The sequence below is a fragment of the Bactrocera latifrons genome, unplaced genomic scaffold, assembly GCF_001853355.1.
Source record: "Bactrocera latifrons isolate USDA-ARS-PBARC rearing strain unplaced genomic scaffold, ASM185335v1 scaffold_49, whole genome shotgun sequence".
Taxonomy (NCBI): Eukaryota; Metazoa; Arthropoda; class Insecta; order Diptera; family Tephritidae; genus Bactrocera; species Bactrocera latifrons.
The window spans coordinates 741,397-757,069 of NW_017537145.1; the positions used below are offsets into that span (position 1 = coordinate 741,397).

At 39.2% G+C, this 15,673-nt stretch overlaps 2 protein-coding genes across 2 annotated transcripts; one reads left to right on the forward strand and one right to left on the reverse strand.

The window, feature by feature from the left end:
• The first annotated feature begins 671 nt into the window (after window positions 1–671).
• Window positions 672–3,463, forward strand: LOC108973543 (non-specific lipid-transfer protein). The gene is made up of 5 exons (XM_018940887.1): window positions 672–915; window positions 1,254–1,577; window positions 1,668–1,858; window positions 2,032–2,918; window positions 2,988–3,463. Exons 1-5 carry the CDS (start codon window positions 871–873, stop codon window positions 3,176–3,178), a joined length of 1,638 nt encoding a protein of 545 aa, XP_018796432.1. The 5' UTR covers window positions 672–870; the 3' UTR covers window positions 3,179–3,463.
• A 3,027-nt stretch (window positions 3,464–6,490) lies between these two features.
• LOC108973584 lies at window positions 6,491–15,582 on the reverse strand. The gene is made up of 8 exons (XM_018940949.1): window positions 14,521–15,582; window positions 14,082–14,431; window positions 12,611–14,011; window positions 12,411–12,551; window positions 12,209–12,348; window positions 12,008–12,147; window positions 11,657–11,947; window positions 6,491–9,638 (listed from the first exon to the last, which is right to left on the reverse strand). Exons 1-8 carry the CDS (start codon window positions 14,831–14,833, stop codon window positions 7,873–7,875), a joined length of 4,542 nt encoding a protein of 1,513 aa, XP_018796494.1. The 5' UTR covers window positions 14,834–15,582; the 3' UTR covers window positions 6,491–7,872.
• Between the last annotated feature and the right edge of the window lie 91 nt (window positions 15,583–15,673).

Sequence of the window (15,673 nt, forward strand, 5' to 3'; positions counted from 1 at the left end):
CAAAGAACATTTAATTTAATTTCATTACATTTCATGAAAATTTCTTAAATTTGACTCAAGTTATCGTTGCATGGAAAGACTGACGGACAGGCAACGATAGGATGTCAATTGTTATAAATTTTACTATTTACTAGCAAAACCCTTGCACGGTGCAAGCATTGAAGATTTTTCCACCTAATACAACGGCACAACAACAAACACATGCAGAAAAATATTTGCAATGGCTGTAAAATATGTCAGACCGAAACATATGTTTATTTGCAATGTCACGCAAAAATATAATTGCAACCCTGCATTAGCTGTAATTTTACTTGATCATATTTTGACGTTAAATTGTTGAGGAAGGTAAATTTTAAATAGATTTTATAATTTATATTCAAATATAAAGATTTGTTACAGTTTTTTTTTTTTTTTTTTTTGTTAAGGATGAATGCAGAAGGTGTGCCAATAGTCATTTACAATAAATTGCCCGAATCAGCCGTTCATATATCACTAGTATAAGTATGTGATTTTTGCAATCTGCTATCTTGCAAGACCAAGAGAATCCTCCTACTATAACTTCTAAAAATTGTTAAGTTCAGACACTCGGACCACAAGCTAACGAGTTTTTGATAAATTTATCGATATAAGAATTTACAACGGTATCGAAAACTTCGCTAACACTTGTTAGTTAAATGTTTTCCAATTGGACTCGTTTATCAGTATTTGACTAGATTCCGATCAGAGTTCACTCAAATTTATTCTATTGCAAATTACGGAACAGTTTGTTAACAAAGGATCATATGCTATATATTATTTTTTACCTAAAATAGTGGTTTTGCAACATAAATAAATTATTTTCAATAAAAATTAGAAAAAATAGAGTTAGAAATGGCGAAAACTAGAGTATATGTTGTTGGTGTTGGTATGACGAAGGTAAGTAAGTTTTAAATTATAGTTAATGCACTTATAATTTTTTGCGACGATGAACTTTGTACGAGATAGCGATAAACTACGTAAATAATGAAACAAGTACTTGTGCAATTACTACCAACAACAAGCCGCATAATGAACATGGCATTTTCCACAACAACAAAAGGGATTTGTGATTATCTGCATGGCCAGCAGTATTTATTTATTTTTAATAAACAAAAAATATCACATTAAAATTGTTTGTTTACAAAATTCTATGAATTTGTAGTATTTATTATTCCTTACTGGTGTAGATACCGCATACGCGATTATAGCCGAGCTAACATTTGTTATATTTCCAGTTTGAAAAACCGGGTCGGCGTGCGGATGTCTGTTACCCAGATATGGCAAAAGAAGCAATTACTAAAGCTTTACAGGATGCAAAGCTTAGCTATCCAGAGATACAGCAAGCGGTCGCCGGCTATGTCTATGGAGATTCGACCTGTGGTCAACGTGCAATATATGGTGTCGGTATGACGGGCATTCCAATCTATAATGTCAACAATAACTGTTCCACTGGCTCCAGTGCACTTTATTTGGCTAAGCAAATTATTGAGTCGGGTAACGCGGATTGTGTACTGGCTGTGGGTTTCGAAAAGATGGAGCGTGGGTCACTTTCCGCTAAAGTAAGTTAAATTTAAAAAACAATTAACCCTGTATATGATTGTACTATACATGCCAATCATAACCACACAACTTGATATGTCTTTGAACAGTACTTTGATCGCGTCAACCCCATGGACCGACACATTACTGAAATGTCAGAACTTACCGAAATTGGCAGTGGCCCAATGGCAGCCCAAATTTTTGCTAATGCTGGAAAAGAGCATATGCGCAAGTATGGCACAAAACCGGAGCACTTCGGTAAAATCGCTTGGAAGAATCACAAGCATTCGGTGAATAACCCGTAAGTTTTCATTAGTTATTGTTAAGCACTTAAAATCAAAGCACAAAAGTCAATTGTAACTTCGGTGTACTCTATTGATTACTCTATCTATCTTACCGATGATATTATATGTATATAGTTTGTACTTTAATATTTTTTTCATTTAACCCCCATTAACTTATTTCCGTATGCAGTTATTCTCAATTCCGAGATGAATACACGCTGGAGCAGATTATGCGCTCCCCGGAGGTGGTAGAAGGAGTGCTTACAAAACTTCAATGTTGTCCCACATCAGACGGTTCAGGCGCTGCAATTTTAGCGTCTGAACAATTCGTACGCCGCCATGGCTTAGAATCACAAGCTGTGGAAATCGTGGGCATGGAAATGGCTACAGACCCCGAATCTACTTTTGCTGACAAAAGTCTCATAAAAATCGCCGGTTACGATATGACGCGTTTAGCAGCTCAACGTCTTTTTGCTAAATCGAACTACAAACCCCAGGATGTAAATGTGGTTGAATTGCATGATTGCTTCTCAGCAAATGAGCTGATCACATACGAAGCCTTAGGTTTGTGTGAGGAAGGCAAAGCTGGTGAATTAATAGACCGCGGTGACAACACATACGGTGGCAAATACGTCATTAATCCCAGTGGAGGATTGATTTCCAAGGGACATCCTTTGGGCGCCACCGGATTGGCACAGTGTGCAGAGTTATGTTGGCAGCTGCGTGGTTTGGCTGAGAAACGTCAGGTACCTGGTTGCAAGCTGGCATTGCAACACAATTTAGGTATTGGCGGCGCAGTGGTTATAGCTTTGTATCGCCTTGGCTTTCCAGCAGCAGCCGCGGGAAACGTTAGTAACAATTTAACCGCAGCAAATACTGCTACCAATAGTGAGGGGTTTCAAGTGACGCCATTGCTTAAACTACTAGAAATTGCCATGCAAGAAGACAAGGACAATCTTATTGAAAAAGTGCGTGCTGTATATGGTTTTAAAGTCACAAACGGTCCAAATGGCCAGATTGGCTTTTGGGTCATTAATGCTAAAGAGGGCAAAGGCAAAATTATCTTTAATGGCACTGGTAAATAAAAAAATCAATTAATGATATTTGAATGTCATTAACAATGTTTTTTTTTTGTGTTTTTYATAGATAAATGTGACGTTACATTCACCATTAACGATGCTGATGTTACCGAACTGCTGACAGGCAAACTGCCGCCGCAGAAAGCGTTTTTCCAAGGCAAGATTAAGATTCAAGGCAATATGGGCATGGCAATGAAACTTTTGGAATTACAAAAATCCGCACAATCTCGCATCGATACATTGCGAGCAAAATTGTAAGAGATCGGCGTTAGCTTGTTCGAATTAGTTTCAAACATCAACATTTTTTATTTCACAATTTGTTTGTGAACTTTATTGCGGATAAGGGTACAAAGCAATTCCATAGTTATACTAAATGTAATTGATGACAATTATATATATATATATATATAGTTTGTCAGGGAGTGTATATATATATAAATGTTAGAAACATGTGTTAAACACGTTATATTTTCTTAACTGTACATTCTACTTATTGTTTTATAAACTACGATCAAGGTGAAATAAATGTTTTACGTAATACAATTCTATATAAAACAAACGTTAATTTCTCTTTATGCAAATGTCTTTAGGTTTTTGATAGATAAGTTGTTTTTTTTTTTTTTTAATTTTCGATTAAAGTCCATTGGACTGAACTTATGAGCTGCTGTTGTGAGGTGACACCAACGGAAACGTATTTCCTGCAACAATTCAACTAATACAGTCAAAGTTTGATAACACTTCTTTACAACGTCAGGTGAAAATAAAATACCGGCATTTATTGGACTTTATCTTAAAATAAGAATTTATTTTAAGCGTTCATCATAAAAAAAAAATCATTTTCAAAGTAAAATCGTTTAGTCATTGTTCCCAAGTTAAATACAACCCTCGCTATTTATTGCCAGGTTTGCCTTTCTAGTAACTGTTTTTAACCTCTATAGTAGTGCTAGTTACATTTCATCGACGGTCGATAAATGGGTGTTGGATGCTTAAGTCTGAGGGAATCGCAGAGGTGAATTTGCTTACAAGTGTTGTTGTTGTTATAGCGATTATCTAATTGCCACTTGTATGGTAAAATTCAAGTTGATTGCAATCCTTTTGGGATGGTAAGGGTTATCCATATTGTCGTCAACGTCATCTGGGTGTTAGATGAGTGGGGTTTGCAGGGCATGAAAAGAGGAGACTCATTTCATGCAGGACATACATATATTGGATATGTCTGGGTCTATTCTGGATAAGTAGGAGTTTAACCTATCCAGAACGAAGCTGTGCTAGGGTCACTCCCTTTTCTCTCTGCAACTCAAGCTCTTCGTCTGTGATGGGTGGTGATTTGACTCCAAGAACGCCATTCATTGGAAGGGAGTCGGTGAAGGTTTTGATAGCTTTACTGTGAATGGCGTTCAGTGCCTGTCGGAAGTTAATTGCGTCCGAAGTCCGGTCGGCATACTGTTCGATGTCGTCGACGTAGTTAAGAAAGGACCTCCTGATGTTCCTAGGAGGTGGTTCCGCTTCCAGCTTGTCCGCCTGTTGTGACCATTCATTTGTCCGTTTTCCTCGCGGTTGTCGTTCCCTAAAAGCTATATCCAGTTGAAACATCCACCCCGGCAAACTCCAATCCCAAACAACAGCGTCAGTCCCCCAAGTTCTTCCTTGGCTTTTCCATTCAACATAATAGAGCTGCAAATTTTCCATTTCTATGAAAACATCCTGGCAGGAACTGCTTGGAGAGGAGTTCATTATGCTCCTTAACTGGGAGCATAATCGTCTCACTATGTAGGTGTTCGATAGGAGACATCAAGAGGCATCCTGTCGTGGTCCGGAGCGTAGTATTTTCACAGGCCTGAAGTTTCCTCATCTGCGTACCAGGCGACCATATTGGTGTGGTGTAATTGATGGCCGGCAGACCGATTACTTTGTATGTTGCCAACAACGTTTCTTTGTCTTTTCCCCATGTGCTGCCGGCTAGCAACTTGAGCATTTTGTTGCAGCTCCTTGGCGGTAATCGCAGTCGTATGGGGAGTGATGGAGCATAGACTATCAAAAGTTACACCTAAAATCTTAGGATTATTGACAGTTGGAATTTTGACACCATCCACTGCAATATTAAGCTCAAGTCTATACTCCTCCATCCAGTTCGTAAAAATGGTCGCTGTGGATTTGGTGGGTGGAAAGTTTAAGGTTCCATGCAGTGAGGAAACGAGAAAGGTCGGAGAGGTAGTTGTTTACTTTTGAACACATGCCATCGATTCCATTGCCCGATGTCAATATCGTGCAATCATATTATGGCAACCCCTCTGATGGCTGTGGGAGTTTCGAGATGTAGACGTTAAACAGTAGCGGGGAGAGGGAACACAACCTTACCGACCCAGCAAGCTTTGTTAAAGTTAACGAAGGTTCGGTCCACAGAAACAAAATCGAGAGGTTTATCGATCGAGATAATTATAGGCAGATGGTCTGATGCGAGAGTTAGCATAGGTCGCCAGGTTATGCTATTTATCAGACCACCACTAGCAATGGTAATGTCGGGCGAGCTATTACAGATGCCCATAACTGTGGTGGGGGCTTCGTCATTCATTGTACAGAATGTCAAATCGTCAATCTGTTCCGCCAGCTCCATCCCTCCTACGATCGTTTGACGCAGACGTGTGCAGATTGCACAATCGTAGAGGCTAGTGTCGCAGTAATGCGTTGGCAACATGGGGCCACATAACTCGTAGGAGGATACGGAGCAACGCTGCTGCAAGACATTGCTCTAATGACGACAAACAAAGATTAACACTTACCGATCCAAATGGAGTTAGATCGCCGAAAAAATAGCCCTTGGCCGCATAAAATCCGGGTCAATTCAGTAAACAGATATGTCCATTCTGCATAGCTATGTGTTCAATCTGCTACAATATTCAGAGCAAATTTACGCATTGCGTCCAATTATGTTACTGTTGCTGTTGTAGAGGCAGGATGAAAGTCCTTGGCTGGATAAAAGGCCGAGCCCGTTCCGGTTACGTAGACCCTACTAAGGTGGGAACGTGAGTCCAATCATAATAGCCGACTCTACGCTACCGATTTTTATTCGACCAAGGGTTGTAATTTCGGTCGATGCTGTAGTAGTCCGATATCAGCGATTCCGTAAAATAATCTCCTTCTATGGGTGAAAAGTGAGTATATTGACACTTTCAAGGACTAGTTTGCATATATATAGACAGAAAGGCCGAGAAATTCCCCATTACGAACATTCCTCATAGCCGGATATCTTCCATAACTGGAATTCCTATAATCGAACACGAGAACGTTCCAATAAAAATAAATACAGTTCTGAGTTGCAGCTTCTGGCACTAAGAATTCATTTTAAACGCCCCTTTTTTCCACTCCCCCATATATGGTCAGCTCGCTCAGCCGTTCGAAAACACTTCGACCGTGAATGTTCGGTTATCAGAAATTTAACTGTATATGTATTTTATAGGGTCTCAGCGTTTTCTTCTGGGTGTTACAAACTCGATGGCAAACTAAATATACCCTGTGTAGGGTTTTAAAAAAACAAATATCTGTCATATTAATAAAACTTTATTTGCTACTCTTTCTTCTATATTTAATATATGTATGTAAGTATATGTATATGCAATATAAGTATATATGTATACGTAGGTCATTGTTTCTGTACAATATGTGAAAAAGATGCAAGATTCATATATAACTGTTATAACATCTATTATGTATGTACGTGTGTTTGTGTGGTTGTGTGTGTTTTTAATTTATGTATATCGTGTATACACCGTGCATTATATACCCAAAATATACAACAAAATATATAGGTACAATGCATATGCAAATGTAAACATTCATATTTATACATATGTATATATGTATGTAAGTAAGTATGTGCGTCAATTAACTGCCACACAGAATATGATACCCTCATGGTTTTTAGCCGCTAATACATTTTAACAACAACTTAAAAGGCCGAAAAATACATATGTATGTATGTACATATGTAAGTCCCGCAGTAGCGACTAAGAAGCCTTTGCCTAAGTAGCGCAATTAAACAATTTATTATTTTTACTTGGTCTGCATGTCAGCTATGTGAGTTTAACTTGGTGTAAGTGCGCTTATTAACATATTACGAGAAATAATCATAGAAAACCCTCTGAATATACATACAATTATGTATATAGTTGTGTAAGTACGCACTTGTTCTTTTGCAGCTGTTAACCATTATTGTTATTTCTAAATATGAAATTCGCTTGCCAAATATCCAGAGAGGAATTTGAAATATTTTTAAATCGCACGCAATCTCAATATACCGTTTTTCAACGTTCAACTGGTCTTGAACAGATTTGTTTACTTTCGGAAGTGTTGCTGCTTATTGCCCCCGGCGCTAGCGAGTGCTTGCGTTAATTGCTTATTCACTGATATCCTTATTTAAACTCCATTGAAAAATAAACTTTCGAATCCAAAATAAATCAGATACATCTTTGCAACCAAGAATCCACATCTTCTCGCTCATAATGTGCAAAATAGTGTTTAGCTGCACATGTGGAAATTCGCTTGAATCGCGCGTTAATAAATTAAGGAAAGCTAGTATCTTACAACGCAAGCTAAACTATTCATAAACATGTTTGCATAGTATAGGTATATGTATATGTGAAAATTTTCAAAAAAAAAATAATAATAATATTCACAAATAGACTGCAAATTGTAACAATAATTGTTTTTGTGTTGTTTGTGTATGCACGTATTGGTTTGCAGACAAGCACCAAGCTTGGCATTGAATTCCCACAACAGCCGGTTATACATTATCGGAATTGAAGCGGAAATTTTCCGGCCAAAAGCTGTTATTTCGCGGATCTAACCTCGTTTGGATCGGTAAGAATGGCGAATCTTGCTCAAACACACAGTAATTACGCTTTCCATGTTGACATTCTTAGTGGTAAAGTTCCTGCTTGTTGTAGCGAGACGCTTTAGTGTAACGAGGATGAGTAGTTGTGTGTGTTTGTTGCCGATGTGGCTGCCGCATTGCTGTTATCCATACTAGCCATGATTGAGCTGACCAGATCGGCTGGGGCAGCGTTTGGCGGTTTGCTTATCGCACCAACTTTAATGATTTTGTGGTGTGTCTTCCGTTCAGCTTGTAGTTGCTCTGTAGCGCCCGTTGATGTCACTCTTATGTTGACGCTACTATTATTGCTCTTTGTTTTAAGTGACGCCTGCGGCACTATTACTACGGTTCGCGTCGTTTGATGGTTGCTGGCACTTGCCAGGGGTGTAGCTAACAATATTGTTTTGTTTTCCAGTTGCACAATTGGTGGCGGCGGCGGTAAAGCTGGCGCTATTTCAGGCGGCAATGGTGGGAAGGTCGCCCCCGCTTTTGCTGTCACGATCGGTAACGTCGAAGTTGTTGCTGCTGCTGCTGCTGTTGCTACTGTTGTGTGTGGTGGTGCATCTTCTCTGAGTTCTTCGGAGACTGTAACCTCCTCTTCATGATCGATTACCAGTTGCGGTGGACAAATTGTTCCCGGCTCAGTTATAACTGAAAGTATGTTCACGTGGTCCGCGGTTTGAGCAGGTAGTGTGCTTTGTGTCACTGTTGTTACGCCTGCGCTAAATAAGGTCTCGATTGCATAGTTTGTGGGGCGTGGTACGTTAGTCGGCAGTGTTTGCACCGACTGAGGCATTTGTGGCGGCAGCGGTGATGCTGATTGTGGTTGTACGGTTGATTTTGCTGTCTTAGCGTTGGGAGTGTTGGTGATAGCAGAAGCGGTGGTGGATGAGGAGAGAGCGGAAGGCTCATCGGATATTATTTGTACTTGAATTTTGATCTCGGGTTGCTTTTGATTCAGGCTGTTAACGTAAGCCTCACGATGTGTAAAGGGCGTTTGAGGCACAAGTGGCAAGGGTGTTGCAGGCACTGTCGGCTCCGGCAGTTTGGGTATCTTTTGTGTGGCGGATGACGTGGACGCAACCGTTGCTGCCGTTAAAATTGTTGGCGTTTGAGGTGTCATTACCTTTAGTATTTCGCTGTTTGATTTTTTCACATTTTGTGCACTTGGTGTACTGGTTGGTGTTTGTGATTTTGCAACTGTGTTTAAGAAAGTATTTTTGGATTGTGTATCATTTGGTATGTCGCCATTAGAGTTAAATTTATGCGTCACAGAACTGCTGATATTGTTCGTGCTGCTTCGTCGTTCCTGTTTCGTAGCCTCTGTGTTATCTGTATTATCCTTGGACTCTTTACGCTTCTTCACATGCTTCTCAGCAGGCGAAGCATCCGTAGCAGTGGCGCTAGTGTTGCTCGCGCCGCTGCTGTCGATCTTCGTGGTGGTTGGCACATTTTCTTCTTCATTGCTTGCCGCCATTGACTTGTGTAACTTATGTTCCAACACCATTTTGCGCATATCGATTCTGGCATCGTCTCGCACAGCTTTCCGTTTACGGCTTGTGGTGGACCCACATTCAGAGCCATCCTTCGAATTTGAGTCCTCCGTGCCACTCTCACTGGAACGTCGTTCTTTGCCGTCGATGTCAGTTAGTTTTGTCTTCTTTGCTTTACCATCATGAGACCGTTTACATGGTGTGCGCTTGCCGCCATGATGCTCATCTTGTGATATGGGATGAGGCAACAGCGTCTGCTTCTCTTTATAGTGGGGTGGCTCTGCCAACACTGGATTATTCTTTTCATTGATTACCTCCTGACCTGGATAATACTGACGCAAACGTAAGTGCCAAGCTGTGGACATAATAAATAGTCAGCATTGATTAGCTAAGGGGTAATTTACAATATTTAAATGTAAGAAGTAATGCTTTTATGAAAATATACATATGTATATGCAGTGATAATTAAATTGATCACGGTTAGGCTGTTGTATGTCGCTTTAAGAGGGTATTCTACTCTAGAATTTTGAAAAATTCGATTTTTTTTTCATGTATTTAAAGTTTAGACCCTTAAGAACATATTCTCCAAAGAATTTTTAAAAATTTAAATTATTTTAAGAGCTACAGTTACTTTAGTGACGCAGTCCCTAGCCCGGTAGGTAGGTAGACTCACTTTTTTAAACGCGTTTTTCTCGAAACTACTTTTTTCCACACGGTACCGGCATTATCTCAAGTTCTATACAACCGATTTACTTGAAATTTTGTGTGAACCTTCTTTAAATAATCCTTTATCTTTATATAATCCTTAATCCTTTGTTTTTAATATTTAAAAAAATTAGGAATTTCAAAAAAAAACCGTAAAAAATTATTTTTATTTTCAGGCAGTCGCCATTTAAAAAAAAAAATTTTTCGTGTTCCCTGAAATAGGGACTATAACAGCATCCTTACTGATTAAGAATTTCTTTTTTTAAGACCACCAGGAGAGTCTGGATCAATGTCACCAGGACGCGCCATATTTTTTTTACAATTGTCTCTATCAAATCGAGAATAAAAACATCAGAAGTTTTAAACGGTACTGAATGCATTCGGGATTTCAAATTTACAAGAGCATTATGTATTCATTAATGTAATTTATTTCAACCACTAGTTGGGATTTTGACCTGAACCACGGTAGCAGTTGTTTTGGTATCGGCTGAAAGCATTTCAAAGGTTTTTAGGTTCATATTCGTTGGCCAAATTGCAATTGAGGTCCGCTCCGGTTATCGAGACCCGATTGTGAACAGGTGGTTGTTGTTATTGAAATGGTTACTCAGACCCTCTTTGCTTGCCCCACTAACCCTACTCATCTGACACCTCTCTCTCTTTGGTCCGTCCCTGACGAAGCAGCTTGTTTCTTATTCCTACCGCTGCATGATGTCGACGACAACTTAACTAGTCCTTACCATCCCAACGGGGATAATGTATCCGTTACAACAACAACCATAATTATTTGTCAACCAAATAATCTAACGGGAAGCCCATGAAAAGACGCAACCGGATCAAAGGGAAAAGGCTACAAAATGAGTCGCCTTCAGAGGGCAAGCAAAGATTGAAGTCATCCAGAGACTCATTACAATCTGGTCATATATTAGGTATATTGGGTCGATTCTGAATAAGTAGAAGTTTAACCCGCTACAGTACTAGAACTAATTGGCTCAGGGGTCACTCTAGATTCGCGAGGCAGCTAAAAATCTACTTCTACTATGGGTGGTAGTTCGAATCTAAGTAAGTCGTTCACTGGGAGGGATTCGATGAAACAGTTGTTGTTGTTGTAGCAGCAGAAAAGGAAATAATTGAGGAGCCACCACCATTCCTTGAGCACCATAGTTTATATCTCACGGAACTAATGCTATCATTCAACTTAACAACATAACTAAGTTACGCTACGTAACAGGGAGCTCACTTGGTAATCTGTGTGTTTTCTCCTATATAATTTTTCATAAAACCCTTACAAATTTGTTGCTGCGGCTAAAGTCAGTTTCGACTATGTCCCCTGATTCCCCCCGAGATGTTTCAACCTTAGCTTTGCAAAGACTGCACAATGAAGTAGAAAGTGCCTGGAAAGTACCATATCGCCTTTCTTCATTCTGTAACGACTGGATGCTTGTACGCCTATCATACAATGCTAGTAAGAACTTAAGAAATGGCACAATAGACCTTAGGTCGCGGTACAATCATCATCTATTTATCTTATCTTATCTTAGTTAGAACTGCTGCGATTGCGGCAAAATGAATTTTGTTAAGTTAAGGGCAAGTAGTTCAGTAGATCTTCTGCCTTCCTCAGAAGCGGAATAACCTAACTTAATTGGACAATAAACAATATTTAAGACTCACCAATACTGGTAACTGCTGTAACCGTCCGAAATTGGTGTATAATATTTCTCGGCAAAAAGTATATGTCATTATCACATAGCTGTATGCGAGAGTAACGAATTCCCTCACGGCGCAATTGATTTAGCTTTGCATCCTCAATCCACTGCACACATTGCGATATTGGGGGTTCATGCAAATCGAGCTGTAACATCTCGACCAAGTAGTTGAAGTCTTGAGCAGCAAAGGCCACCACGTCTTTAGTGATACGATTGTTATTATATGGTTGACCACAATGTACCGCTTTTAGTATACCTATAATAAGTTAGGTTATTAGAGGTGCAATAACGAAATAACAATGCAGCATATACTAACCCACAGCAGCAGTGGTATTTCGTTCGTGACCATGCCCAACATGATCTGCATGCGCTTTGGTGCGATCTTCGATCATGGTCTCCCGTGCTTCCGACAAACGTGGAAGATACTGCAGATTGCGTAGCTCATTTATACGTGTACTAAAAGAATAGTTAAACAAATTATATTGTTGCTGGTTGAGATGTTATGGCACAAATTTACCGTTGGCGTTTCATTGGCGTTTTACTATTCAGTTCAGCTGTAGGCACTAATTGCTCTCCCGCGCGCACCCACAATATTGGTCCATCATTAGAAAGGCGAGGATCAGTTTGCAAAATAGAATATGATCCCCAAGGCATGGTCTGAAATAGTTTAAAAATAAATTAGTTTATGAGTTATAATTCAAAAGCAAAGTTGACATTACCTTCTTAAGAAATGGATTCGACTCAATGCGGCCCAACAAGTCGGGAAAATATCCACCCACTTCCTCGTGCACCTTACCAACTAAACTTATTTGGTGTAATGGTCCATAACGAAACGTTCCTTGAGAATAATTTCGCACCACCTATAAAATTAAGCCAAACTATAAAGAAAAGCAATATATGAAAGATTCCTCTTACAAACCTGCTCATTGTATTGCGCCATTGTACAGGTTTCAATATCGGAATTTCTCCCCAGAACACCAGCTTTTACCGTCAACGTTGAGTAATTCTCTGCCATGTGTTCCAATAGATCGGGTAGATAACGTGCGGCGTCATGCACTATTCCCATAACATGCAAGGCATATCCCTGATCATCTTCTGCAAAGCAAACATCGAAAAACTCCTCCACCAACTCCTCCATTTGTTCCGGCGTTAATTGGTTCAATTCGTCCTGATACAAATGTACCACGGAGGCGCCACCATTTGGATGCACTTCCACTTCAAATAATCGTCCATATTTCAAATGTTCTAATCCTTGAGGTGGACGTTCAAGCCGCCTTCGCGGAGTACTTATAGAGAATGGTTCACTCTGCTGAAATTGTGTTCCAATACTGGCACGGCGTATTTTTGAACGTTTGTAGCATTTAGAACAATCGCGGCTGCGCGAAGATGACGATGTCGATGTAGAGGCCGAAGCTGAAGCTGAAGTGGACGAAGATGAGTGCTTCGTAGTTGAGGTTGTTGATGACGTTGAATTTTTGCGATGGTAACTACTACTTGATGAGGAGGATTTCCGTGCACTCGAATTATTTGAACTTACAGCCGATGAATGTGCACTGCTACCAGCTGCTTTTGATATCGGAGTAGTTTTTAATGAATGTGAGATCAAGCTACTATCATTCGTTTTTTCTGCTTTAGACTCTTTTGCTGCAGCACTCGTAACCGGTTCACTGCTAAAATTCAGCTGACGTGAAACATCGTCGCGAGTTTTTACTACAGAACTATAAATGATGTCATCGCCGGCTGAGGCCCCACTCATTGCATTCCCATTATATTCGGTTTTGACTTTTTCTATCACAGTTATATCAGTTTTTAAAGGTGATATTGATTTTTCTGTTTTAATGGTATTGGAATTTATCTCGCCGATACCGTTAGGTAAGTTATGTATAGCAACATCTTCATTCGTAGCAACGAACTCGGAAGAGGTCTTTTTATCGTCCATTACTTCCACATCTTTTTCGGTTTTTATATTATTAGGTATTACATCAATTGTTTTTAATGGGTTAGGTTCATTATCCATGTTCATGTTAAGTGGGAGCCCTTCAGTATATTTATTTTCAGGTTGTTTCATTTCCATTTTTAGTGTATTCCCGATTGGAGGAGTATTTTTCTCTGTTTCAATATGCATTGAATTGTTTTTCTCTGCTTCGATTTTTGTAGATGACAACTTTTCTTGGGGTGTAAGACTAAATTCTTTTCCACCCACGATGCTATTTGTTCGACCGTTCGATTTTGTGCAACTGGTATGACTTCCACGACTACCCTCTGAACTACGCCGCCTATGCTCGTTCAAGGAACTTGTCGAAGATGTTGCTGAGAGTGACTGTCACATTATAAAAATATATGGTAATTAGAAAATTATATAGTTCATATATATTAATATAACAATCTACCTTATCTTTCTCTTTTTCACGTTTAGATGATACACTGGAGGATGTTGTAGGCTTAGGCTTCTCAAGCTTATTGCTACCTTCTTTAATTTTATCACTGTTACTACCGGAAGAATTATGAGATCTCGAATGCGAACTGTGCTCCTTGCTGGAACGTTCTTTGGTGGAGTTTTTATCCCGATTACGTTCTCGTTCCCGATCTCTATCTTTATCACGTATTTTGCCCTTGTTACGGTCTCGGGCCTTATCACGATCCCTATCCCGTTCTCTTTCTCGATCACGATCCCGATTACGTTCTTTATCTTTTTCGCGGTCACGGTCCTTTTCTTTCTTTTTCTTTTTATGATTTTTATCTGTAATAATATATATACATATATATATATAATATAACTATATTATAGTTATATCCAATTAATTTAACTCATGTAAGATTTCAAATTACCTCTTTCAATGCGACTTCTCATATCAACTTCCATGGCGTTTACTGAACCTCCAGTTGGTAGTGGTTGTGTATCGCTTTTTACTGCCATTCGATTTTTTTGCTCTTCCGCTGCACCTTGCACAACATTTTCAACTGTTATATTCTTTACACCATTGTTTGCAATATTTAGCTGACCATTTACAGGTTCTTCCAATTTCACCTGTGTTAATTTTTCTTTGTTTTCCTGTAGCGGCACAGTAATTTTAGCGCCACTTTCAATGTTTTCACATTGCATGGTTATTGCTTTTGCATTTATAGTTTCTATATTTTCCATTTGTTTTTATATTTCTGTAAACGCATTTATAACAAAAGCTGTTTACACTTCCACTGTGTTCATAGGTAAATTCTATAATTTGTAAATATACACGCAAGCCGTACGAGAGTTAAGAACAAAAAATCGATGAGTTTACCGCCACTACGTTTCTTTTTTCTCGGTCCGCTTTTTTCTGCTGCTGCGCTTTTCACTGCGTAGTTTTTCAAAGCGCCAATATCGGGAACTCGGACGTGAGCGTTAACACGACGATATAAAACAATTCTACCCGTTTGACACCTCCGCTTGCCAAATAAAAATGCCACATGCAATACAACCACAGTTCTTTGTAATTACTTGCGCAAAAAATAGATTGAACTAACTACAACATATCTTTGGGATTTTCTCCCCACCAATAATTGCAGCTGAACTTATTTGTTCGAGAATTCTTTAATGCATTTGCGGCTGTTATGGCCCTATGATGCCGTACGTATGCGCTGCGTTGCTATAACTTCTGCTACGACCTCTGCTGCTGCGTTGAATTGTTTTCGTTTTTGTGCCGCTGCTGATTCAGTGGCGCAAAATACTACAACAGTTTATTGCCCCGAGCGATTTGTTTTTTTAGAATTCTTATTATAAAATGATTCTATACACTTTTCACTAAACTCATATGCTAATTTTATATCTTTTACATATTTTTTAAACAATTTTCCACACGTTTTTCGCACATCAACACAATTTCTTGACCACGAACTTACGAAGCAAACTGCGATGTTCGGGTCACGTAGTTGATATGCCCAGGATTGCATTTTTATGAAACCGAATACCCATAAATACTTTAAAACCAGTGGGGAATTTAATTAG

What these genes read in the sequence shown, in the direction of transcription:
- LOC108973543 (XM_018940887.1), top strand. Translation starts at nt 871, where the DNA reads ATGGCGAAAACTAGAGTATATGTTGTTGGTGTTGGTATGACGAAG. An exon ending in GTGGGTCACTTTCCGCTAAA is followed by an intron (nt 1,578 to 1,667) that starts GTAAGTTAAATT and finishes GTCTTTGAACAG; the next exon opens with TACTTTGATCGCGTCAACCC. An exon ending in AAGCATTCGGTGAATAACCC is followed by an intron (nt 1,859 to 2,031) that starts GTAAGTTTTCAT and finishes TTCCGTATGCAG; the next exon opens with TTATTCTCAATTCCGAGATG.
- LOC108973584 (XM_018940949.1), bottom strand. Translation starts at nt 14,833, where the DNA reads ATGGAAAATATAGAAACTATAAATGCAAAAGCAATAACCATGCAATGT. An exon ending in CGAATCCATTTCTTAAGAAG is followed by an intron (nt 12,349 to 12,410) that starts GTAATGTCAACT and finishes AAACTATTTCAG; the next exon opens with ACCATGCCTTGGGGATCATA. An exon ending in TACAGCAGTTACCAGTATTG is followed by an intron (nt 9,639 to 11,656) that starts GTGAGTCTTAAA and finishes TTATGTCCACAG; the next exon opens with CTTGGCACTTACGTTTGCGT.